The sequence below is a fragment of the Canis lupus genome, chromosome 30 (genome assembly GCF_003254725.2).
Source record: "Canis lupus dingo isolate Sandy chromosome 30, ASM325472v2, whole genome shotgun sequence".
Lineage (NCBI taxonomy): Eukaryota > Metazoa > Chordata > Mammalia > Carnivora > Canidae > Canis > Canis lupus.
The window spans coordinates 36,747,857-36,775,001 of NC_064272.1; the positions used below are offsets into that span (position 1 = coordinate 36,747,857).

General features: G+C 35.6%; 1 protein-coding gene and 1 pseudogene across 6 annotated transcripts in view; both read left to right on the plus strand.

Moving 5' to 3' along the window:
- Positions 1-27,145, plus strand: part of NEO1 (neogenin 1) — a 235,935-nt gene that overhangs the window by 117,400 nt on the left and 91,390 nt on the right. For all 6 annotated transcript variants that reach the window (XM_025472233.3, XM_025472235.3, XM_025472234.3 and 3 more), the window contains exons 6-7: positions 11,361-11,515; positions 12,886-13,006. In XM_025472233.3, the coding sequence (XP_025328018.1) occupies positions 11,361-11,515; positions 12,886-13,006 (276 nt within the window). The remainder of the gene's footprint in view (positions 1-11,360; positions 11,516-12,885; positions 13,007-27,145) is intronic.
- LOC118352927 (40S ribosomal protein S3-like) lies at positions 18,401-23,732 on the plus strand (annotated as a pseudogene).

Consider the following 27,145-nt stretch of genomic DNA (forward strand, 5'->3'; position numbering starts at 1 on the left):
CTGCCTAGCAAGGTGTATGTATGTCTCTCCACTTTTATTATTATTATTTTTTAAGATTTTATTTATTTATTCATGTGAGACACAGAGAAAGAGGCAGAGACACAGGCAAAGGGAGAAGCAGGCTCCATGCAGGGAGCCTGATGCGGAACTTGATCCCGGAACTCCAGGATCATGCCCTGGGCCCAAGGCAGGCGCTAAACCACTGAACCACCCAGGGATCCCCTCACTTTTATTATTTTTAACTAAATTTTTAAAATTTATTTATTTATTTATTTGAGAGAAAGAAAGAGAGCACAAGCTGGGGGAGGAGTAGAGGGAGAGGGAGAAGCAGACTCCCCACTGAGCAGGGAGCCTGACACAGGGCTTGATCCCAGGACCCAAGATCATGACCCAAGTTGAAGGCAGACACTCAACTGAGCCACCTAGGCACCCCCTATTTTTAACTAAACATTTTTAATAGGTAATATATGTAGGAGATAAAAAGTGATTTATGATGAAGTGTTACCCAATGTCCTACTCCCCCTTTACAGAAACAACTACTAATATTAATTTCTTTTGTATCCTTCCAGTGATATTCTGTGCCTATGCAAGGAAGTATGTGTGTAAAAATAACATTAAGTGTAACAAGCTGATACAGCTTCTCTGGGACCTGGAGTGAAAACTGAGGCCTTGTATTAGAAAATGAGTGTCTAATTAGGTACAAAATGAGTCGTTATTTACAATGAGAAAAGAAACCACAACAAATTAGTTTCTAAGAGAACTGATAAAAGTACAAAACACAGAAATCCAAAAAAATAACATTTCTTTTTTACTGTCTTACATAGTATTTGTTTTGGCTGTATTTTATTTGATTGTCTCCTCATATAACAACGATTTTTTAAAGTCATTCTCTGTAAGAACAGAAAGTTAATTTGGTCTTTTTCTTCCAGTGTTTAGAATATGGTCACATAATATGACTCTGCACATTTGTGTCTCAGATATTTAATTGTTTATTTGTGCTGTGAATTAGATTTTTTAGTTTATATTTTTTTGTACAAACTAAGAGTGAGTGATGGTAAAAAAAATACGTTAATCATTTTTTCTGTTGTTATATTTAATTTATATTAAATTTATATTTCTGAGAGCTTTTCAGTTTAGTTTTTATTTTTCTTTTTAAAATTATATTAGTAATATAATCACATTATTAAAGGATCAAGCCATATCAACAAATAAATCTCCTTCTTTTCCCTTTTCCCATTCCTACCCCCTTTCTCAGAAGTAACCTTTGACATTAGTTTATTTATTACATTTTTTATTTGAATGCAATTTCATTAACATATAGTGTATTAGTTTCAGGGGTAGATTTAGAGATTTATCAGTTGCATTTCTTAAATTTCACATAATAGGGAAATCATTTATTTGTCTTTCTCGACCTTTGTCATTAGTGTGTATACTTCTGGATGTCTTTTAAAAGCATTTACATACATGTACATCTAGAAATATGTTGTTTTGTTAACAAATAGGATCATACCATCTGTTTGGCTCTGTACATTGCTTTTTGACTTTTTAATCTTTAGGTTGTTTTCCTGTTTGTACATATAAGACTACATCAGTATTTAAATGCTTGAAAGCAGTGCTTATCATACTTTTAATATGCATGCAAATCACCTAGGCTAACTAGATCTTATTAAAATGCCAGTACTGATTTAGACAGAATGTTTAAGGGAAGGTACAGAGACTGTGTTTCTAACAAACTCCCAAATGATGTCATTGCTGTTAGTCCCTACATTTTGAGTAGGAAGACTATTCTTTAACTAGATGTACCATAGTTTAGTTATCATCCAGCTGATTAAATCATTGCTGCCCCCCCCCCAAATAGTACAGCAATGAACATTGAAATTTTGTCATGACAGAGATTTTCTTGAATGTTCTAAGTAGACAGTCAATGCCATTGTATACTAGGGAGGGGGGAATTGCAGAGGGAGATTTCTCTAACCCCACCCCTGTATTTATTTATTTATTATTCTTATTTTATTGCATTATTAGAACTTCTGGTAGCATGTTGAATAGTTTCATTGATAGTGATTCTCTGACAGGAATATAAAACTGAGTCAGCCATTGGCAATATTTATAAAAATTTAAAATATGAAAACACCTTGACTTCATTATTCCTTCTAGAAATCTAGTTTTCTGAAACTCTGAGAGATGTATGCAAAGGTCTATGTACAAAGATGCATATTAAAGCACTACTTATAATAGAAACATTACAAGCAACCTTAAATGGCCATTAGTAGGAGAATGATTGAATAAATTGTGGTATAGTCAGGCTATGGACCATTGTGCTGGTGTCAAAAAAGAGATGATCATAATACTGACATATGTAAAGTTATTAAGAGAAAAACACAAGTTGCAGAAGAGTATTTATTGGCTGATCCATTTTATATTTTAAAGTTGTGTGTGTGTGTGAGAGAGAAAGGTATTTGAAATACATAGAAAAAAGTTTTGGAAGCTTACGCACCAAATATAGTGTTTATCTCTGGGAAGGGTAGTGGTATTGACAGGTAGTTTGGGGCTTAGTATAGGGAGTCTTTTCTGTTTTCTGATTCTTTTGTGTGTTGTTTACAACTTCTATACCAAATACTCTGCTTTTAAAATCTGAAAATGATGAAAGTAGGAAGGATAAAAGAAAGCAAAAGACACTCTCAGTCAACAGAAAGAACTAGCTAAAAGAATACTAGGGAGAAGGGAGCAGACAAATCCAAACCATCCAGTAGTCAGTAAAATTTTCTTAAATAGACAGTCTATGAACCTGGAAAAAAAATCAGATGGTACGAAAGCATATATGGTGCAATAAAATACCACCTCACACCAATTAGAGTACCTACTCTCAAAAACAAAACAGAAAATAACCTATGGGTGAGGATGTGGAGAAATTGATAGGAACCCTTCTATACTGTTAGTGGGAATATATATCCAATGTGGAAAACAATTTGGAGGTTTCTCAGTAAATTAAAAATAGAATTACCATATGATCCAGCAACTCCACTCCTGAGTATACACTCAGAAAATAATTGAAAGCACGGTTTCCAGGAGTTAATTGTACATTTGTGTTCACAGCAACATTATTCACAGTAGTTAAAATATTAGAAGCAACCCAAATATTCATGAGTGGATGAATGGACAAGCAAAACATGGTATGTACACACAAGGAAATGTTACTCAGCCTTGCAAAGGAAGGAAATTCTCACACGTGCTTCATAATATGGATTTACCGTGACATTATACAAAGTGAAATAAGCCAGCCCCAGAAAGACAAAATACCATATGATTCGAATCATATGTTGTTCTTAGAGTAGTCAGAATCAGAGAGATAGAAGGAAGAAGGGTGGTTGCAGGGCTGGGAAGGAAAGAAAGAAAGGATGTTAGTGTTTAATGGGTATAGAGTTTCAGCTTTACAGGATGAAAAGAGTTCTGGAGCTGGACAGTGGAGGATGGTTGTCCAACAATGTGAATATACTTAATACCACTGAACTACACATACACACTTAATGGTTAAGATGGTACATTTTCTGTAATGTCTACTTCACCGCAGTTTAAAATTTTGGCAGATAAAGAATATGATAAGTCACCGTCCATCTCTCTTTATTTGCCAGTCTCCCAGTTATCCTTTTGTGAGATAACCACCGGACCAATTTTCTGTATATTCCTCAGTGCATTAGTAGTTAGTCATAGCTCTCTCTTGGATTCGCATCTATATAACACTTACTAAGCATGTCTTTATTATCTGTCTCCTTCACAGCATCCACTAAAATGTCTTTGTAGCTTAGTAGTTGCTTATTAAATATTTGTTCAGTGATTGAGCAGGTGAATGAATTCAGTGGCCCCAAGAGGCACAAGAATTGGGGAGCTCTCTGTGTATATAAGTTGCGATGATGCATATAGTCATATCTTTAATGATCCCTAATGCAGGGTTCTCCCACTTAAGCACGGCTGAGGATAATCTGAGAGAGCTTGTTGAAGTGCAGGTTTTGTGGCCTTAACTATTGCAGTTCTGAAGCATGTGGCTACTCAACATTTTGCTAAGGCCCAATATTCAATTTTATGTATCTCTTCAAATAGTCTGTATATCTCACTCAGAGAAACCTCGTCCTGTCATTTGTATGCTGCTACAAGGCTTTACAAATTGGGTTCAGCTATTTAGGGAGCATTTCTAATGTACTTATGGTGCCAAGTGAAAGTAATCATCCGAGCCCCTGGGTGGCTCAGCGGTTGAGTGTGCCTTCAGCCCAGGGTGTGATCCCGGGGTCCTAGGATCGAGTCCCGCATCGGGCTCCCTGCAGGGAGCCTGCTTCTCCCTCTGCCTGTGTCTCTGCCTCTTTGTGTGTCTCTCATGAATAAATAAATAAAATCTTAAAAAAAAAAAAAAGTAATCATCCTTTAGGCCTTCATACCTTCTCTGTCTAGGTGTGGTACACAGTGTTAATCATGGTAATACTGTGACACCATTTAAAGATTAAGTATGTTCAACCTTGTTAAGGAATGAGAGCTTCTATTTAGTAACGATTTTTGTGAATTCTTCAAAATTAAAAAAAAGTTATGTGTAGATCACAGTTTCTCAAGTTTAAGATCTTTAAGGACCATAAACCCAAGTTTGAGCAACATTGTATTGGGATTGAATTCGGTGATGACAGCATCAACTGGTAAATATAAACGTGAATATGAGAGCTGAAATAACGTGCTTATTAAAACTTTACATTATCATGGACATTTAGAAGCAAAATTTTAAATACATGCAGAAAATTCACAGATAGTAAAGGATAAATTTATGAACTCCTCCTGGAAAAACAATGGTATAAAACATTGAATCCATGAGAAACTTGGGAACACTTGAAAAAAATTCTTATCCTGAACATCTTTTTTCTTATAGTGCTGATTAATGGAAGTTTTAGAATTCAGGTCGCCACCCATTTCAACAAATATATATTGAGCATCAGTTACGGTTTTGGACACTGGGGTTTCAATGGTAAACCCAAAGGGCAGTGATGGCCAAGAATGGGGGGAGATGTGGGTCAGGAAACGTTTTTGGAAGAAAAAAAAAAAGGAAATGTTTTTGGTTAAGGTCTGAAGGATGAGTTAAATTAGCAAAATTGAGGGGTAGAGTTAAGGAAATGCAGTGAAGCTAGAGATTTGGGGAATGCAGTATAGAAATATAATTTCAAAGTCATGTGGCAACTGTGTTCACAGTGTTGCTTCATATTTATAATTTCTCCCGTTTCCTTCTGGAGATTAAGGAAAACTGATTCACGTTCATTGGAATGAGAAGCTTTCTTAAGAAGTGTTGGAGGGCTCTAATGTGTTTTTGCTTTGTTAGTTGAGCCAGTATTTATAGCAGACTTGTGATTAGATTGTCAAACAACATTTTGAAGGGATTTAAGACTGCTTGGGTTTTATTTGTTGGTTTTTTTTTTTTAAAGGACTTATATGTAATTTTGTGAATTACTGAAAAGAAGCTTAAGAACAGCAAGTGTGCAGTTTAAAATAAAATGGGCAGAATTGATTTATTTCTCTACTTAAAGAGCTTTTTAAGAATTCCAGTGCTTAAACCTTTAAAATCAAACAATAGAAATTCCAACGGTGCAGAGCTAATGTAAATGAAAACGGTTATAATCTTCGAAATAACAGCATAATAAAGTAACCTTGAAACATTGGTGTTGGCCCTACATTGTTTTCTGTTTGAATTGAGTGGCAATTTCCAGCATTGCAAAACAGTGATGGAATTAAGTGATGTTTCCAGTAAAAGAATTTTGCAAGTATAATATGTTTTAGTATTAAATTCTACTTGTGCATTTAGCAATTAAAATTATTCTTGTAATGATGATGGCATTAGAAGGAATAGGGAGCTGTCAAAGAGAATTTGAAGCTTAATTATCTCTTTGGTAACAAAATGCATAATCTTCCATTACAAGGCTTATTTTCTTATGGTAATTGACTCATTTGCTCTCTGGTTATCAATTTAACTTCCCAACCACAAACATCTGCTCTTACATTGTGTTTAATTGGTGTGAATACTAGCTACAGAGAAGTTAAAATCCAAAGAACATATTAAAGGCAATATTTTATAATTCATTAAAGGGAAAAGTAAATGATGAACATTGTGATCATTTTTTTCTAATAGTCTTTGAAGATCTGTTTACTAAAAATGCATACTAAAATTAGATTAATTAGATTTCTTTTGAAGTGGATTTTGCTGTGTTTTCCAAAATTACTTACTCTGCCTTAGGGGGAGTCTCAGTCCTTTAGACCAGAATATAGCACCGCCTCAAAAATATGGTACCTAGTGGTTAAGATTGCAGGCTTTGGAGATATGTTTGTTCAATATGTTATTATTTAATCTAAAGAAGAGGGGCAAGGATGAATTGTGTGTATGTGTGCTTATAATTTTTAGAATGGAAGGCTAACCCTTAAAATTTTTTAAATTTTTAAATGACTACCTAAAGGGGGAAAGGAGAGAACAGGGTGGGGAAAAAAAGTTAGAAGCAAGACTCATTTTTAATATACCTTGTCTTTGTAGATTTGAGATTTTACAAAGTAATTATGGAAAGGGGAAAGTAAAATGAAACAAAAAACTCTAAATGTGTATCTACTTTAGTAGTATAGCTACACAGAAGGTTACAATTCCAAGTAAAAGTTATTATTACAAATAAATTTATAATAGTAATTGAACCATATATATCTAATGGGATATACTCTAAGAACAAAAAGAACTGCAAAATCTTCAGCTATTTTTTAATTATATTGTTGGTGGAGTTACTGGTACAGTTACTCTGAGACTACTGAGTGTAAGATACAACATGTGAATAATTAAGTTGGTGTCAGAACAGACTTTTAGCATGAGTGAAAAGAGATACAGATGTAAAATCATTAAGATCCAGTTAAAACTTAGAGCCCAGGATTTAATTGGATAACAGAATGAAATCATGATGAATTTTATATTTAAAAATTACATAATTCCTGGCTTTATCCACAAGTAGCACCTAAAACCAGTGACCAGAAGATACTAAAAACTACTAGGATCCTGTTAAAAAGGACTTAGGAATTTTCAGTGGACTCAAGCTTTCATTAGTTAGGGATGGGATAGTTGAGAATCAAAAGAACAATAACTGGCTTGAATCGAAACAAATTGAATGTATTTTAATCCATAAAGTCATAAGAATACTTTTTAAAAAGACCCTTCCATGATGACCTTCAGTCAGAAGACTATTAGAGAACCAGACCATTGTTTTGAAAATTGATAAGTAAAGGGAAAAAATCAGGCATTTATCCTGCTTTTTCTATGAGAGGTATATCTAAAGATAACCAAATAATTGATTAGGGTATATTTCTCTTTATAGAAGGAATAACCGCATAAAAATATTACTGTTTCACAATATCTAAGACTGTTAGCCTAAGCAAAAGAGAGATAGTTACACATTATGAACTTTTCTGATTGAAGGACCATGACACTGCGTATAAAGTAGTCTGGAAAAATAAAAAGAAAGAGCCTAATTCCAGTCAACCTTCTACATTTAACTGCTAAATGCAGGACTAATATGTTAAATCCACCATGGCATGCAGTAAGCAAAACATAGGCTATAGGAAACTTGACAGAACAAATGACTTCTACAGCAAATAATTTGTAAACAAAATAAAGGAGGAACCTGTAGATTAAAAGAAACGTAAGAAACAAATTAATGAATGTACCTCATTTGCTCAATTCAAATAAACCATTCTTTTAAAATGTAGATTGATGATAATTGAGAAATTAGTCTAGGTACCAACTTGATGGTGTTATAGTCTTGTTTAGAATTGGGAATTTTTATTTTATAGAGGCACTTACTTAAATACTTATATGTAGAATATAAAAGTATTTGTTTTCAGGGTGATCTAGGGAAAGACTGTAAGATGAGTTAAGATGTAGATGAAGCAGCACTGGCCTTGAGTTGATCATTGTTGAAGCTATAATTGAGGGTTTATTATTATTTTCTTTATAGCAAAAAGTTAAAAAGAGAGAGAGAACATAGGGTTGAAAGTCAGACTGTGCCTAGCTTCAAAATCCAGATCTGTCACTGACTAAGCTTTGTGACCCTGTGGATCTACTTGGACTCTCTGTGTTTAGTGTCCTTGTCTGTAAAATGGAAATAATATAATAATACCTAAATAATAGGATTGTTGTGGGAAATAATAATAAGTCGAAAATATTTGTAAGCGTTAGCTATTAGCATACATCAAATATATAAACTAAAATCATAAAGTTGCAGTTGGTTAGAAACCTTGGAGTATTCAGGAATAGTGCGGTTGAGTTACTTACTTAGTATAGGTCCAGACTGAAGCCCACGGCCAACATGTATCTACTGGTAGAATCAGAACTCAACTATAAGTGTCTGACTTCAGCCATTGCAGTGTCTTTACAGTAAATCATTATTGATTAATATTCAAATACACTTAAATATCTGATCTTAAATAGGGAACACTCAGGATCAAAATTATGTTAGTGTTTTCCTGCATCTAAAATTTATTGCACTTCAGATGAAAATTCTAGTTTGTTCTTTTTTGTCTGCTTTGAGAAGGAACAGATAAACTTAGCCAAAGATGAGTCTAATTTCATCTGGAATTAAAAACAAAAACTTAATGAACAATGTTAGGAAACTTTTGAGGAAATAAATGAATAAAAGGAGTATACTTGTTCTACCAAATACTTAAAAATATTATATCGTTACAATCATTAAATTTGTGGCTGTGGTGCAGGAATAGACAGATCAGTAAAACCACTTAGTATCCAGAAATAACTCCTCCTCAAGAGCACATAGGATTTTAATATTAAAAGTTGTTCAAATCAGGTACTCTTACTAGGACTATTGGGTTTGCCATTTAGAAAAAGGTAAAGCTGGATACTTGATAAAGTCTAGATTATTTCATAGATGTGCTAGAAGAAAATGCAAGTGAATATTTTTATAGTATGTAAGCAGGGAAAACATTTGGAGTAAGAATAATAAAATATAGGTGGCAAAAAAAGGAGGACTGATAAATTTTACCACATATAAATTGAAAACTTTGGTAGAACAGATGATTTAAGTAAAAGAGAGAAGAAAAAACTGAGAAGAGGAGCACCTGGGTGGCTCAGTGGTTGAGCGTCTACTTTTAGTTCAGGTTGTGATCCCAGGGTCCTGGGATCGAGTCCCGCATCAGGCTCCCCGCAGGGAGACTGCTTCTCCCTCTGCCCATGTCTCTGCCTCTCTCTCTCTGTCTGTCTCTCTCTCCGTGTGTGTCTCTCATGAATAAATAAAATCTTAAAAAAAAAACTGAGAAGAAATATTGGCAGCATGTATGAGACTACTATATTAGTTCAGGTGCAGTCAGGAGCCAGAAATCACACCAGGAATTTGAAGAAGGAAATCTTAGTATCAAGAATTATTAACTAGTAAAAGTGTATAATTTACTGAAAAGGACAAAGTAGTATTTGACGAATACAGAAATAGTAAATATAAGGATCAAATACTACCTTTAGAGCCAAAGGAAAGAACCCCAAAAATGAACAGATTTGGAAGAGGGCCCCCCTGTCTGATGTTGCAGTTCAGACCTTGGAGAGGGTATAATTGCTGCCAGAGGACACCCTAATGGCCCAGGCTGGCCCACAGATCTCCTTCTGGATTCCACAGAACTGAGCTCCTTTGTGCAAAGTCACCTGCTGGGGTGCCATGAACCGACTGATGATGAGCAGAAAGTTGCTTCTTCAGACTACACATTCTTTCCCTCCTTTGGATCCTACCCCTTCCTGGGGTTCTACTCTCACTCTTCATTAACCCAAATTATAAAGCTTGTCTGGACCTCTTGCCAGGACCTGCCCCACTCTAGCCAATGTAGTAAGCAAGAAAATGAAAAAAAGAGGAAAGCAAATTGGAAAGGAAGAAATGAAACTATCTCTATTCACAGACAATATGATTGTTTATGTAGATAATCCCACAATTATCTATAAAAAGCTGCTAGAACTAATGAGTGAATTTAGAATGAGTGCAGGATAAAAAGTTAATATATGTAAATAATTTCATCTCTACATATTAACAGTGAATAATTGGAAACTTAAAAAATTTTTGAGTACCACTTACAGTAGCACCGAAAAATGTGAAATACTTAGGGAAACACCTAATAAAGTATGAACAAGATTTGTATATTGAAAACTATGAAACAATGGTAGGAGAAACCACAGAACTAAATAAACGGAGAAATAACCCATATTCAGGGAAAGGAAGACTCAGTATTGTTAGATGTCAAGTTGCTACAAATGCAACCCAATCCAAATCAAAACCCCGGCAGGCTAAACACATTTTAGCTCAAACCTAAAAAACAAAAGCAAAAACCAAAAAAGTACCGTTGTCATCATTGCTTTTTTAATAGAATTAGCCGATATTTGTGCTTTGCAGCTTTGTAATACAGGGAGGTTTATCATTTGAAACTTTGAAACAGGGATCAGTGAGACCCCTTGTCAAGGAAGTCATAGAGGAGATTACAGCATTAGGTGGAAAATTGAAGTAGGTGATCTGCTTTTACCCTTCTAATCCAAATTCTTACTCAGATATTTATAAGTCAGTGATTTACAACTTTGGAGCAAGGGGAAAGAGAAATACTGGACTATTTAGGCTTTTGCAGATATACTTAGCTTTTTCTCAAAGATCCTGTTACTCTTCTTCCCATCCTTAAATATATTTCATGCAATGAGGGATGTTACCAATGGAGGGTTACATCCTGTGTAAGGCCTCTAATGTGACATTTGTATGCCTTTTTAAAGAGTTCTTATTGTTATTTATCAAGCTGGCTGAAAATAACATTAGTCTTCTCAATTTTTTAAATTTTGATTATGGTTCTTCCAAAATGCTCTAAGTCTTGGGGAAATAGTCTTTTAATACTCATTTTTAGACAGCTTACAATATTCATTTTGTCAATTTCTTCAATATAGTCAATTTAGTAAATATCAACAAAGAAACTCAGAAATTATTTTTATAATTATTCTTCCAGTTAATTGTAGGAGAATATCAGTTCCTAAAGATACTGTATTCCTAACATATTTTAAATTAAAAAAAAAATTCAGTAGGTTCCATGTCCCTTGTGGGGCTGGTACTCACGACCCTTAGATCAAGAGTTACAATGCTCTACTGACTGAGCCAGCTAGGCACCCCCTAACATAATTTTAAATATGTATTTGTTACATGCTTTTGTAAAAATATGTAAAACCCTCAAATAATAAGTAAATATCCTGTGAATTCTAGGATTTAAAAATACTACTTGAAATACACATAGCTGGCTATTTTTATTTTTAATAATATCCTAATTTCCTTTCTGTTTTAAAGCCCAACCTGAATTCCTGAAACAGCCTACTAATATATATGCTCACGAATCAATGGATATTGTATTTGAATGTGAAGTGACTGGGAAACCAACTCCAACTGTGAAGTGGATTAAGAATGGGGATATGGTTATCCCAAGTGATTACTTTAAGATTGTAGTAAGTATTTTTCAAAGGACACTCATCTCTGAAACCTTTAAATGTCTTTAAATGTAATCACTAAGAGAACTGTTGCCTTATATATACCAGTTTACGTACTGCAGATGAAGACAGAAAAATGCACATGGAACATCATCTCTTCATTGGCTGATGAGAAAGCTGAGCCTAGACTTATTTTGGTAGTTTATATAAGATCACATAGCAAGTCAGTAGTTGAACTACTCCTAACGTCTCCTGACCAACAATCACATATTCCATTTCATATATTCCAACTCAAACCTGCTAGTACTCTTAAATGCAGCTGTCACTATTTTCTTGGTAATGATTATCCTGTGTGTATACCAATTGTCTTCATAGCTCTCCATTCAAAGAGCAGAAATCTGTCCTTCGTATACTGATGGCTAGGCCTTTCAAAATAAGTACGACCCAGGGTTGGAGGATTGTTGTGACAGGATAAAAAGATTCTTAAGAACTAAATAGCATTAAATGTATTTAAGAACACTCAGTCATTATTGCTTTGTACTTGGTATATGGTTAAATGCTTAGTAAGTATTGTCTACTATTATTAGTAGGATTATCTAAATCCAAGTAAAAAATTATCTTAAGTTTTAGTAATAATTAATATCTTAAGGTGTATACATGATGTTCATAAGAAATAATCAGAAGTAATTATGGTTGTTACTGGTATCATGTCTTATAAATTTCTCATATAAGTAATTCATTCATAATAGGAATATATTTTCTATTTTGAAATGCATAATCTTGTATGTTACAAGAAAATAATTCTCATGTGTATTTAACGCTAATTAAAAAGCAATGTGTTACCACTAAATGAGCATTTTTTCTTTTATCAGTTTCATATTATTCTTAAAAATCTTAAAACCATATTAATAACAATGACATTTGTATAGTTCTTTATAATTTAAGAGAAGTTTGTATATATGCATCCTCATTTAACTTATTGTACCAATCTATTAGAACTAATGATATTAGAGATAATTTTAAGAAAATGCTGTGAATTCACAAATTCAAACTTTTACAAATATCTGATGTGAAATACCATGTGACCACATTGTATTGCACATCAGATGTTTTTCCCTATACCTAAAAGGTATAGGTTTGCAAATGCTGTGGGTATTACTTTCCATTAGGATTAAGTTTTTAAGAGGTCAGTTGCAGTGTTCCCTGTTCTAGTCAATCAGTACCTTGTCAATAAAATTGACTTAACAGGTACATAGATAGATGGTATTTAGTAGCTGAATCATATAGTTTTACTTGTTTTTCCTCCCCAGAAAGAGCACATCCTTGAGATTTTGAACTAATGTTCATCAGTTCAATTATAAAATTTTATTCCTGTTTTTCTTCCTCAGAAGGAACATAATCTTCAAGTTTTGGGTCTGGTGAAATCAGATGAAGGGTTCTATCAATGCATTGCTGAGAATGATGTTGGAAATGCACAAGCTGGAGCCCAACTGATAATCCTTGAACATGGTAAGAGGGGCTGAAATAGTAAAATGAAAGAGGCTGACTGTGTTTGAAGAACTGTATGTGATAGTATCTATCACATACCTATTACTGTAGGAAACTTCATGATTAATAATCTGTTTATAAAGGCCAGGGTATGGCATAGCTAAGAGGAAAAGACAGAAGTCCAAATATTTTCTATTGCTTAAAATGACCTACAAACACAATTTTGGATAATGTTGAAAAACTGAAAAATTACAGTCTTACACAAATGAATATTCTTCATATTTCAGTCATTTCAATCTAATAATTATATTTCTGCCTTATCAAAATAGGAAAAGTTAAAGTACTTTTAATTTTGCATTGAATTTTTCCAAAATAAAAATAACATGCCTTTTCCGATCATCACACAAACACAAAATGTTTATTATAAATTCAGACAACATTGAAAAGGAAAAAAAAAAAGCCCTACCCTTTACCAGTCAGAGTCAATTCTGAGAAAACCACACAATAATTTGAGCAGATAATCTTAAATATAAAAAACTATTAACAGGATTAGAGTAAGAGGGTGTTGGTTGGCAAGAAAAAAGACAAGTCTAGTGAATATAAGAATGGCAGATATAAAGTGCAGCCACAAGCTATAGGTCTAAGAGTGTTTAGCTCCTCAGGACTGAAATCCAGACTGTCTTGGAGAGGCTATGGCCATGTTTTAATGGGCAACAGAAAAGTTGCTGTGCTGTTGAAACCTCTCAAACCCGGAGTCTGGTGTGTAGGCAACCGGTTACAAGGTGTTTCCTTGAAGGCATTCTGCTACAAAACCACCAGGGGGGTTGGGGTACTGGGAGAAGCTGCTCATGAGCTGATAAAATTTAAAATATATGTCCTCTGCAAAGAAAAGATAGATAAAGGGCCAAGCTTCATTTTTGCAGAGCAAGCCAAAAAGGATGGACTTGGAGTTGAGGGGCAATAAATTAGTGATGGCACATGCTCCAGATCCTGCCTTCCAGTACTGCATATGATCATGCACAAATGTGTATATGGTTTCATAACACATTTTCTTGGAACAACATCCTGTGAGTGAACATCTCATGTCAATAATTATATAGATCTCTATCAACATTTTCCATTGATGAACAGCATATATGCACTTTTCTTTTGTGTAAATGATTCTCCATTGGTTAACATTTAAATTCTTTCCTATCTTTTACCACTATGAGCAGTGCTATGCTGAACTTCTTTATATGATTATTTTCTCATACTAAATTACTAGAAGTTGAATTGTTGAATAATCGATGTCAAATTGATAAGGATACCCATGGGATATATTATTTGTTTGTTTTAGCAAGAAGAGCATATTTCATTTTGTGCAGCAGCTTCCAGAACTATGAGAGAATAAACGTCTGCTGTTTAAGCTCCCCCTAGTCTATGGTATTCTGTTATGGTAGCCCTGCAGACTAATACAGTGTTTCTCAAGAATACATGAAAAAGATATTTCTTTAGACATGTAATCTGGTGTGTGAGTCAAATTAAGTTGAGATTCCATTGTGGTGCCAGCTGTATAGCCTAGCTGTGGGAGCTAATTGGCAAAGATGGTGCCTACTCTGGCTTTTCACTAAAATAACATACAAGATTCTTATATGCTCTTTCTTGAAAATGTATTTGAGAGTACTATTAGAAAAAGGAAAAAATATTAGAACTGATCTTTTTTCTATGTGTGTGGTTATACCTTTCCCTATTTATTGAAAAGGATTTATAGAAACTTGTCGCTGTTCCATCTTGGCAAAAGGCCTGAGTATGATTGCCAAATCAGGCACTGAGGTAGATAGGCTTGTTTCTTTTTATTAATGACAGTGATTTTCCTTGGTAAAATTTGTGGATCTCTTGGGGTGATTTACATGGACCTAAATAAAGGAATTTCAGTATATGTGTTTGGGATTACCATTATAGATTTAACTCTAATAGTACAAATGGGTTGGCTCTTCTAGGAGGTCTCTAAACTAATCCTAATTGGGTTTTCCTCTGAAAATGTTTGAATGGCATAATAATTATAGTTGCAATGTGTGTTTTTTCCTTTTTGAGACATTTCAAAAACACAATATTTTGGGGCTGGCAAAAGTTTTTAGAACCTTGTCAGGATGAATTAAGAATGTATGGATTATAAATAGAATAGTTATTAATTTTGCTGTTTTAATTTCAAAATAAATATGTGGGAAAGCTAAAAGAGAACATAATAATTTATAAGATCTGTCTCTTTCTGGAGTTTATCATATCATAAAGATGCAAGAGATGTTTACAACTTAATACCAGTCCATAATAAGTGTTACTTTTATAATGCATATAAAGCAACATACAATTTGGAAGAGAGGAATTCTCTCTGTGTGATCAGGGAAGTTATTTCATAGAAAATGTCCCATTTGTAATAGACCTTGAATTTTAAAATTTCCAGATGTTAAGAAGAGGGCTTGGGTCAGTATGGAAATAGAACAGAACCTTTGTTCCTTTACGAAGTTGGCCTGTGAAGGTGTAATGGGATCAGATTGATCATGGCCTTGATTGTAAACAGTCAAACACAGTACTGTAGTAAGGTAGTCTGATGATAAAGTCAGCTTTAATTAGAAAAAGTCCATTTGAGGGCACCTGGGTGGCTCAGTTAAGCATCCAGCTCTGTTTCAGCTCAGGTCATAATCTCAGGGTCATGAGATCAAGCCCCGCATTGGGTTCTGCGAGGTCTGCTTGAGATTCCTTCTCCCTCTCCTTCTGCCCCTCCCTCTGTTTGTATACACCCTCACTGTCTCTCAAATAAATAAAATCTTTATTTTAAAAAGTCCATTTGAGGGACACCTGGGTGGCTCAGCAGTTAAGCCCCTGCCTTCAGCCCAGGGCATGATCCTGGAGTCCCAGGATCGGGCTCCCTACATGGAGCCTGTTTCTCTCCCTGCCTGTGTCTCTGCCTCTCTCACTCTCTGTGTCTCTCATGAATAAATAAATAAAATCTTTTTTAAAAAAAAGTTCATTTAAAATTAATATAGCACTGTATATTAACTAACCAGAATTAAAATTAAGAATTAAAAAGCCAAACAATAAAAAACAAAATAAAGGATCCCTGGGTGGCGCAGTGGTTTGGCGCCTGCCTTTGGCCCAGGGCACGATCCTGGAGAGCCGGGATCGAATCCCACATCAGGCTCCCGGTGCATGGAGCCTGCTTCTCCCTCTGCCTGTGTCTCTGCCTCTCTCTCTCTCTCTCTGTGACTATCATAAGTAAATAAAATAAAAAAAAAATTTTAAAAAAACAAAATAAAGATATAACTATTCCACACAAAAAAGAAGAAGGTGGCAGATTGGCAGAGGCAGCTAGTTGAAGGACTATTGTTATAAGAGACCATTGTGAGATAAGTAGTTATACCAGAAAAATAGAAAGGATTCTAATAAAGGTATTAGTGATTGATCTATGCAGACTATATTGACTGATTGACTATTAAACATTGTTATAGAGAAGTCAGACATACTTCCAAGATTTTCTCTGAGTGACTGGAATAGTGGTGATGCTTTTACAAAATAGAAAAGGAAGGTGAATCGAAGTGGAAGGGAACTTCTACTCAGCATGTAAAGAGTGGGCACAGAACATCTCACTCTTAACCTTCAATAAAAAGCTGGATGACCTAGAAAATTATAATTTCTCTGAGCTCATCAGAGAATTCAGCTTGCAAAGCAGCCAGGTAACCTAAATTCTAAAGAATTGAACACCTCTTTGCCCCCAGAGAATGGATCATTAATTCTTTGACCTTATGCAGAACATGAGAGAAAGAAATGGTTGTCATAAAAGTGGGTAAGAAGAAATCAGCCAAAGTTTTAATTGATTGTTAAAGACTCAGCATGAACTAATTTGGAATACTTGGGGGCCCCAGATGAAAGGGGAGTTCATACATGCTTGCAAATACATCTCCCTGGAATTCCGCAGGATTTTCACTGTGAAAATTGAGGGCAAGGCAGAGACTTGAGAAAAGTCATTTTGGTGGTGAAGAGGTGAAAGCGGTAATTATGGCACTTGCGAAATAAGTGCGAAGCCCCTCTCATTTTTACTTTAAGACTCGTTTAAGCCTCAAACCAATGAGGAACGTGCAGAAAGCCTTATTTCATAAATTTCTTTTTTAAAAAACTTTTAAATTTTTAAATTTTTTTATTTATTTCATAAATTTCTGTGGGAAGAGATTAGAGGCAAAACCTCTTTGCTCCTGGGGGGAGGAACCAGTCCTACATAATACTGAGCCTAATTAGAAACAACTGAAAATCCTACTTGCCCTACCACCAGGTAACACACAAAAGCTTTGTATGGCTGGAGGAAAGTCAAGAATATAGAGAGATTCCTGTGGTTAGGGAATCTATCACCTCTATGCAAAAATGGTTGAAAGCTGAGAGGGAAAAAGATAAATTGAAAAAAACACTCCAGCTCTTTATGTCTCATTTAAACACAAGATAATGGTAGTCCATCATTAGAATTTTAAGCCTGTGGTGTGCTAAAAGTCACTAAAATAACAGTACAATCTATGCCAAATTCAATTCCTATCTAAACTGACTTAATCTCCTCACATTAATGGTTTGATAGAATTGACATGTCATGTTCCAAGTATAAATAATAATGATCTCAGTCTCTGCTATTCTGTACATCATGTGTATCATTCAGTCAAAAATTATTGGACGTAAACAGAGCAAGGGAAAACTGGCCCATTGTTGAGGAATAAAGCAATCAGCAGAACCAAATTATGGAGACCCAGTTATTGGAACTATCAGATAGGGACTTTAATTATTATTATTTTAAAAGATTTAGGGGAAATGGTAGATAACTTGAATGAAACAGAGGAGGAATTTTGGCAGAAAGATGTAAACCATAAAGAGGTTGAAGATACATTTTTCCAGAGAATGAAAGGGTTATATAACCAGAGAAAAGGAAACTATAAAAAAATGATATCAGAGATACAGCATTTACTCAGGGTGATCAGTAGATTCAACATAGTTAAGGAAACAACCAACTTGAAGATAGTTCAATATAAATTATTTAAACTGAAATAAAAGAAAAAGGTGAACAGAATATCTAAGATGGGAAAATATAAAATGGTATAACATAAGTAAATTGGAGTCTCAAGAACAGAACAAAAACAAAGGAAATATTTGAATATATAATGGCCAAAATTTTAAAATTAAAAAAATGAACAAGATCATACTAAGATCAAAGAAGGACCTCAGACAGCCCCAAGTAGACTAGTAGTAGTAGTAGTAGTAGTAGTAAATAGTAATAAGAGAAAACACTATACACATCATAGTTAAATTACTGAAAACCAAACATAATGAAGAAGTCTTGAAGGCAGCCAGAAGGTTTTAACAAGACACAGAGAACTTTTTCCTTTCGATGGTGTGCATGGCAGGATGGTGGTGTAGATTTCTAAGAAGAGGAAGTTTGTTGCTGATGGCATCTTCAGAGCTGGACTGAATGAGTTTCTGACTCAGGAGCAAGCTGAAGATGGCTATGGAGTTGAGTTCCAAGTTACACCAACCAAGACTGAAATCATTAATTTGGCCATCAGGATGCAAAATATTCTTGGTGAGAAGGGCCAGGTGATCTGGGAGTTGACCACTGTGGTTCAGAAGAGGTTTGGCTTCCCTGAGGGCAGTGTAGAGTTTTATGCTGAAAAAGTGGCCACAAGAGGTCTGCATGCTATTGCCCAGGCAGAGTCTATGTGACAAACTCCTAGGGAGCCTTGCTATCTAGAGGGCCTGCTGTGATGTGCTGTGGTTCATCATGGAGAGTGGGGCCAAAGGCTATGAGGTCATGGTGCCTGGGAAACTCCAAGGACAGAGGGCTTAATCCATGAAGTTTGTGATTGGCCTGATGATTCACAGTAGAGACCCCGTTAACTACTATGTTGATAGTGCTGTGCACCTTATTGCTGCTCAGACAGGGTGTGCTGAGCATCAAAATGAAGATCATGCTTCCCTGGGATCCAAGTGGTAAGATTGGACCTCAGAAGCCCCTGCCTGACCATGTGAGCATTATGGAACCCAAAGATGGGAGATTGTCCCCTACCCCCATCTTAGGACAGAAGAGTGGGGGGCCAGAACCACTGCCATGCCGTAAGCCGGTACCCACAGCATAACAGAGTCTCCTTGGCAGCTGGATCCAAAGTCTGGATATTGCTCTGTAAGGACTTTCAATGAAATCTTTGAAAAGACACATGACCTGAATATACTGTGCATTCACTGTTTGAACTCAGCCTTCTATTGTCCCAGAGGAACATTAGTTCATTTATTCTTAGGGCTGCCTGGCTCATAATGCTTCTGTGCTTTCCCTGAAATCCTTGGTTTCAACTGTGATTGTGAGGCAAGGGCCAAAGTAGGAGGACCTAAGTAGAGCTAACCAGAGAGATCCTGTGGGGAGTAACTGTGTTGATAAAGGCTAATTGCTAATAGGACAGCACCTTTATTAATTGATTGCAGTTTAGGGTTATAGGTATAAAATAGGGATATATTTTCTTTACCTGATGTAGAAGGGAATCTGTATTGTACACAGAAAATAAATACAGGGGTAGCCCAGGTGGCTCAGCAGTTTAGCACCACCTTCAGCCCAGGTTGTGATCCTGGAGACCCAGGATTGAGTTCCATATCTAGCTCCCTGCATGGGGCCTGCTTCTCCCTCATCCTGTGTCTCTGCCTCTCTCTCTCTGGTGCTCTGTGTCTCTCATGAATAAATAAATAAAATCTTAAAAAAAAATAAGAAATACAGTGCTCATTAAAAAAAAAAAAAAAGACACAGAGGAACAAAGATAAAAATTACAGCAGACATTTTACCAGAAATGATGCAAGCCTAAAGACAGTGGAGCACTTTTTTTTTTAAGATTTTACTTATTTATTTGACACACACACACAGAGAATAAGTAGGCAGAGTAGCCTGCAGAGGGAGAGGGAGAAGCAGGCTCCCCACTGAACAGAAAGCCCCTTGTAGGGCTCAATCCCAGGATCATTGGGGTCATAAGCTGAGCTGAAGGCACACACTTAACTGACTGAGCCACCCAGGCACCCCCTGTGGAGCAGCACTTTTAAAGTCCTAAAAGGAAAAAAAAGTCAATCCAAATAATATACCCAGCAAAAATATCTTTCAAAAATGAAAGTGAAATAGAGAACTTCTCAGAACAGCAGCGGATAAAATTCATTGTCAGCAGACCTGTGCTACAAGAAATGTTAAATGTTAAATCTTTAGGTAGAAGTAGTATGATACCTGACAGAAACTTGCAGGGTCTTCACAAAGAAAGCAGGCCAGAATGGTTTAAAAACAAAAAAGTAAATAAAAACTTCTTTCTTTCTTTAAGAGATAATTTACTATCTAAACAGGAGAGCACCAATCTTTTCAGCAAAAGGTTAGACAGTAAATATTTTGTGGGCTGGTATCTGTCTCAACTACTTAACTCTGCCCTTTCAGTGTGAAATCAGCTGTATAAATCAAGCAACCTTGACTCAGGAAAATTCTATTTGCAAAAAAGAAGTGGATGTCCTTGTTTGCTGATCTCTGGTCTAAAGAAAAATAGTTCATAGCATATACAATTAAAATATATGACAAAACAATTAAGTCTTTTTTTTAAGATTTTATTTATTCATATGAGAGAGAGAGGCAGAGACACAGGCAGAAGGAGAAGCAGACTCCCCAAGGGGAGCCTGATGTGGGACTCTGGGATCACGCCCTGAGCCAAAGGCAGATGCTCAACCACTGAGCCACCCAGGTGTCCCAACAGTGAAGTGTTTTTAGAAAAGATTTCATTTGGGGCAGCCTGGGTGGCTCCACAGTTTAGCACCGCCTTTGACCCAGGGCCTGATTCTGGAGACCTGGGATCATGTCCCATGTCGGGCTCCCTGCATGGAGCCTGCTTCTCCCTCTGCCTGTGTCTCTGCCTCTCTCTCTCTTTCTGTGTCTCTCATGAATAAATAAATCTTTTTTTAAAAAAGATTTCATTTATTAATTTGAGAGAGAGCAAGCCAGAGAGAGCACAGCAGAGGGAGGGGCAGAGGGAAAGGGAGAAGCAGGGGCTCGATCCCAGGACCCTAAGATTGTCACCTGAGCCAAAGGTAGACATTTAACCAACTGAGCCACATAGGCACCCCCAGAGTGAAGTTTTTAACAAAAACTTTTTTTTAAAATATATTTTTTTTCAATTTTTATTTATTTATGATAGTCACAGAGAGAGAGAGAGGGAGAAGCAGGCTCCATGCACCGGGAGCCCGATGTGGGATTCGATTCCGGGTCTCCAGGATCGCGCCCTGGGCCAAAGGCAGGCGCCAAACCGCTGCGCCACCCAGGGATCCCACAAAAACTTTTTTTAACAAAAAATTACAGAATTGAAAAAGTTTATAACATAAAACAATAGAAAAATAGTTTATAACAAAATTAAAGCATGACAGAACAGTGACAGTTTTAACAAAAACTTTTTAACAAAAAAATTACAGCAGAATTGAAAATAAACTGTTGTAAGATCCTTATATCACATATCAGATCATAATATTATATGAAGTAAGCTGTAATCATTTTAAAATGCATATCATAAAATTTAGGGGAACTACTAAAAAGTAAAAGAGATCTGGCTAATAAGTGAATAGTGGAAATACAGTGGAGTCTTAAAAATTACTCAATCTAAAAGAAGTAAGGAAAAGAGAAAAAAGGATAAAGAACAAATGGGACAAATAAAAAACAACTAGCAAGATAGTAGATTTAAATCTATATCAGTTATTGCATTATATGTAAATCGTTTAGGCCTTAAAACAAGTCTCAAAACATTTAATAGTATTTAAATAATCCAAGTATATTCTTGGACTTCAATGACATTAAACTAAAACTCAATAACAGATACTGGAAAATCCTCAAATATTTGAGACTTAAACAGCCTTCTAAATAATCCATGTGTCAAAGAACAAGTCACAGGAAATTAGAAGCTATTTGGAACTGAATGAAAATGAAAATAGAACTTACCAAAATTTGTGGAATGCAGTTAAAGTAGTGTTTTGAAGGAAACTTTATTATTATTATTATTATTATTATTATTATTATTATTATCATCATCATCATCATCATCATTTTAGATTTATTCTAGAAAGCAAGCATGAATGGGAGGGGTGCAGGGAGAGAGGGAGAGAATCCTAAGCAGTTTCTGTTTAACTGACCCACCACACCACCCAGGCATCTGTGGAATGAAACTTTTAAAAGCTAAATAAAGAGGAGGAAATTAGATCTAAAGCATTCAGAAGAAGAAAATTATAAGACTGATAAATGAAATGGAAAACAAAATAAATGAAACCAAGAGTTGGTTCTTTGAAAAGATCAATTTAATTGGAATATGTTTAACCATACTGATCAAGAAAAAAAACAAATCTGGTGATTTTGAAAAATCAAGAATGAAAGGGAGGACATCATTACAAATCCTATAGCCTTTAAGAGGATGTAAGGGAATATTAGGAACAACTTTATGTCAGTAAGTTTAAAAAAGAAGGTTATAGCACTGGTTTGTTCAGGACGTAAAGTATCAGTTTAAGATGTATTGAGTTTAGGTTATAATAGAAAACTAGATAAAAATGCCTAGAATCAGAGCAGTTCATGTCAGAAGGTCAGGAAAGAGATTAAAGAGGAAAACAACAGGCTTTGGTTTTGATAGATTTTAAGAGTTTTAACCAAGCTTGCTACAAATTAAAACATCTTAAGTATTTTATTTTTTGTATGTAGAGAATATTGTGTCCTCAATTTTTATGTGGTAATCTTTCAAACTATTGTAAATTAAAACTCCATAAATCTCTCTTAGTAAATGGAATAATAAGAGGATCATATATTATCTAGTCTTATTTCTCTGCCTCTATAACAGTTGTCTTAGCTAGAGTTAATCCCTACATATTGTCTTGAAGATCTGCATGGACACCCTTGCTGTAATCTTTGGATAAATTTTTTGCCATGTGGTTTTTTTTTTCTTAATGATCAAAAAATTCATTCTTATTTCTGCCTTAAACCACCACAGTTTTCTATGGACTTACATTTCAACCTCTTATTTTATCTACTTAAAAATAGCATTTATTCCCTTACTGTTTTTTCCTTCTTACTGATTCCAGGTATTTAAATTATTTCTAATAGAACCTCTTCTATCCTGCTGATTAAAAAAAAAAACTTCCCTTTAATCCCATTCATATGCATATCATTTAAAAAGTATGATGGCCTATAAGAAGCTGGGAAAAGAAACTTATATAGTAGAAATAGCTCTTTATAAATGAAATTACAAATCAGTATGGATTGAAAGGTTCCTACCATGATACATAGACGTTGGTGATTTGTAAAGAATTAAATTTTGTATTTACCTTGTGTCAAAATAAAATAGTTAAAATTTTAATTGAATCCATAAAAATGTTGAAAGATGATAGAAGAGTCTTGACACTTGCTTTTACATATAAAAGAAGTAAGAGATAATACAGATGGAAATTTGGTATTTTAGAGTATAAAAATTTAATTTTCCTATATATAAAGTATGAGAAATACCTTAATTAAAGAGACAAGTTGGGGATGCCTAGGTGGCTCAGCAGTTAAGTGCTTGCCTTCAGCCCAGGGCATGATCCTGGAGTCCCGGGATCGAGTCCCGTGTCACTCTCCTTGCATGGAGCCTGCTTTTCCTTCTGCCTATGTCTCTACCTCTCTGTATGTGTGTCTCTCATGAATAAATAAATAAATCTTTAAAAAAAAGAGAGACAAGTTGGGAAGAAATTTAATATTCTGAATATAGAAGAGTACACAAAATGGATATGATTAAGCATACAGTTCATAACAGACTAAAGATAATTTCTAAATATGACAAATGTTCCACTTCACAAAGATATAAGATTAAGTCAGTGGGATGTTACTTTTGCCTAATGAAGATTTTATATCTTGTAATGAACATTACTTTATAATGTTTGATTAGAGTATGATTAGGGTTGTGCCTTTCACTCAGTGAAAATATAAATTGTTACATTATTTACTGAAACCATTTTGACAGTTATATGTTAAAAATTACTGACTCAACCCATTAATTGTTCTTTTAGGATTTTTTCCTAAGGAAGAAATCAAAGATATGGACAAAGACTATTTATATCAGCATTTGTAATATAAAAAGAAAAAGATAGGGATGAAGAGAGAAAGAATAGGAAAGGACCTACTCGTCCCAAAATAGATAGAAGAAGTAAAAATAACTATAGTACAATATTGTGATGGACAAGTTTTTTGGCCATTTAAAAAAAACACCTCTTTGAACACTCTTTAATGACATCAGGAAAATCTCAGGGTGAAATGTCAAGTAGAGAAGTAAAATACAAAAATATATATACCAAACAATCTGAATTTAGTTTAAAAAATTATGTACACACACGTAGACATTCTCATACTAAAACGTTAACAGCAGTTATCTTTGGATACTGATATTTTTTCAATTTTCTAAAATAACCATACATTCCTTCTATAATCAGTAAAGTTTTTTTCTTAACCTAATACTAAAGCTACCTTTCAGTGCTGAAATTTAGAAAATACACCACATAATTTTGAGGACTTCCTGCCCAAAACATTATAGATGGAAGAATTACAAATACTTCCTTTCATAAGTGTTGGGTTGTATTGCAGGAAGTAAACGGAGCAATTTCCAGTAGACTTCACTGCTACCCCTGATTTTGTAGGAAAAGTCCTGGAGACTTGAGCAGCCTGCAAGAGGAAGGCTAGAAATGGGCCTGCTTTGGCCCCCTTATCTTTGCATTCATTAATATTGTGAATCTCCAAGAGGAAAACAGAATATGTGTATATAGCATTCACAGAGCTGTTTGACCATGGAACTTTTGACTTCTTTTTAAGTAGACCCATTAAGATCTTAAAGAGCACAATTTGGGAAACATTGATGTAGAGAAGAAATGAGTAGGAAATATCAGAAAAGGAGACAAAACGTGGAAGACTCCTAACTCTGGGAAATGAACTAGGGGTGGTGGAAGGGGAGAAGGGCGGGGGGTGGAGGTGACTGGGTGGTGGGCACTGAGGGGGGCACTTGCTGGGATGAGCACTGGGTGTTATTCTGTATGTTGGCAAATTGAACACCAATAAAAAATAAATTTATTAAAAAAAGGGGATCCCTGGGTGGCGCAGTGGTTTAGCGCCTGCCTTTGGCCCAGGGCGCGATCCTGGAGACCCGGGATTGAATCCCACGTTGGGCTCCCGGTGCATGGAGCCTGCTTCTCCCTCTGCCTGTGTCTCTGCCTCTCTCTCTCTCTCTGTGTGACTATCATAAATAAATAAATAAATTTTTAAAAAATAAATGAAAAATAAAAATAAAAAAATAAAAAAAGGGGAGGGGATCCCTGGGAGGCTCAGCAGTTTGGTGCCTGCCTTTGGCCCAGGGCGCGATCCTGGAGTCCAGGGATCGAGTCCCATATAGGGCTCCCAGCATGGAGCCTGCTTCTCCCTCTGCCTGTGTCTCTGCCTCTCTCTCTCTCTCTCTCTCTCATAAATAAATAAATAAAATCTTTTTTAAAAAAAGAGATATTCAAAGGAAGATGGACAAAATTGAGGTTGACAAACAGTGGCGCTCAGGCCAAGTCCAACCAACCTCCTGGTTTTGTAAATAAAGTTTTATTGAGACACAGCCACACTTGTTTAATGATTGTGCCTGGTCTGTAGTTGTTCTTATACTATAATGGCAGAGCTGAATAGTTGAGACAAGACCCTATGACCTACCAAGCCGGAAACACTTACTCTGGGCCTATACAGAAGAAGTTTGCCGAACGCTGGTGTAAATGATAGGCATCTTTCAGCTCTGACAGTTTGTGATTCTAAGTTATTTCTGATCAGTGGAAGTCTGTCTCAGGTAAAAGTTACTAAATGGAAAAAAGTGGGGGTAGGTGGGAAAAGGCAGAAGGAGGACAGGAGAGTGATAATTATAAGGATAGAGAAAAAAGTCAGACTTGGTGTGTGAATGATTAGGAAATGTGCGATGGTGACTGATTCCAAGGAGGAGCTGTTAACAGAACTATAAACCACAGAGTTTGCTAGCACATCTTTGTGGCTGACATCTGAGAGACACTTAAGTACTAGAAACATAGTGGAGTACGTTATTGGAAGTGAAAAGAGGGGCTCCTGGGAGGCTCAGTTGGTTAAGCCTCCAACTCTTGGTTTTGGCCCAGTCATGATGTCCGGGTCCTGTGATTGAGCCCTGCATCAGGTTCTACACTCGGCGTGGGGCTTGCTTGTTCTTCTCCTTCCCTCTTTGCCCCTCTCCTCCGCTCATGGGTGAGCACTCACACATTCTCTCTCAAATAAATAAAATCTTAAAAAAAAAAAAGTGGAAAGAAATTTCTTGTGATGATGTTTATCTTCATGTATCTGGTTTAAAAATAAATATTTGAGCATCTTTGAGACCAAGTCTTATTTCTATAGAGGGAATTTGATGAATCCTACTAGATACTGTCTGTAATACTGGCTGTCAGCCTGCTGGCTAGTGTTTGCTTGCAAGAAGGTACTTCAGAGCACCCACAGTTGGCCTGTGATGTAATTTGGATGGCATAGTTTTTTAAGTCATCACCTTTGAACATAAAATGAAATTTCATAATTACAGTTAAAATATATAAGACACTAGAAACAGTGTCTTATGTAAGCAATAACACTAAGAAGCAGAATTTCTAATTGGGAAGTAGAATTTGAGAATGAATATGTTTCTAGCATACTTTCTTTTTTTCCCTCCAGCTTTATTGAGATATAATCAACATTTAACATTGTGTAAGTTTAAGGTGTACATATTGCAAAGTGTTTACCACAGTAAGGTTAGTTAACATATTCTTTACCTAAAATAATCACCATTTTGTTATTGTTATGGTAAGAACATGGTGAGTTCAACTCTCCTACAACTTTTTTTAAAATTTTTTTTAATTTTTATTTATTTATGATAGTCACACAGAGAGAGAGAGAGAGAGAGAGAGAGGCAGAGACACAGGCAGAGGGAGAAGCAGGCTCCATGCACCGGGAGCCCGACGTGGGATTCGATCCCGGGTCTCTAGGATGGCGCTCTGGACCAAAGGCAGGCGCTAAACCGCTGCGCCACCCAGGGATCCCCTCCTACAACTTTTAGATACACAGTACAGTATTAT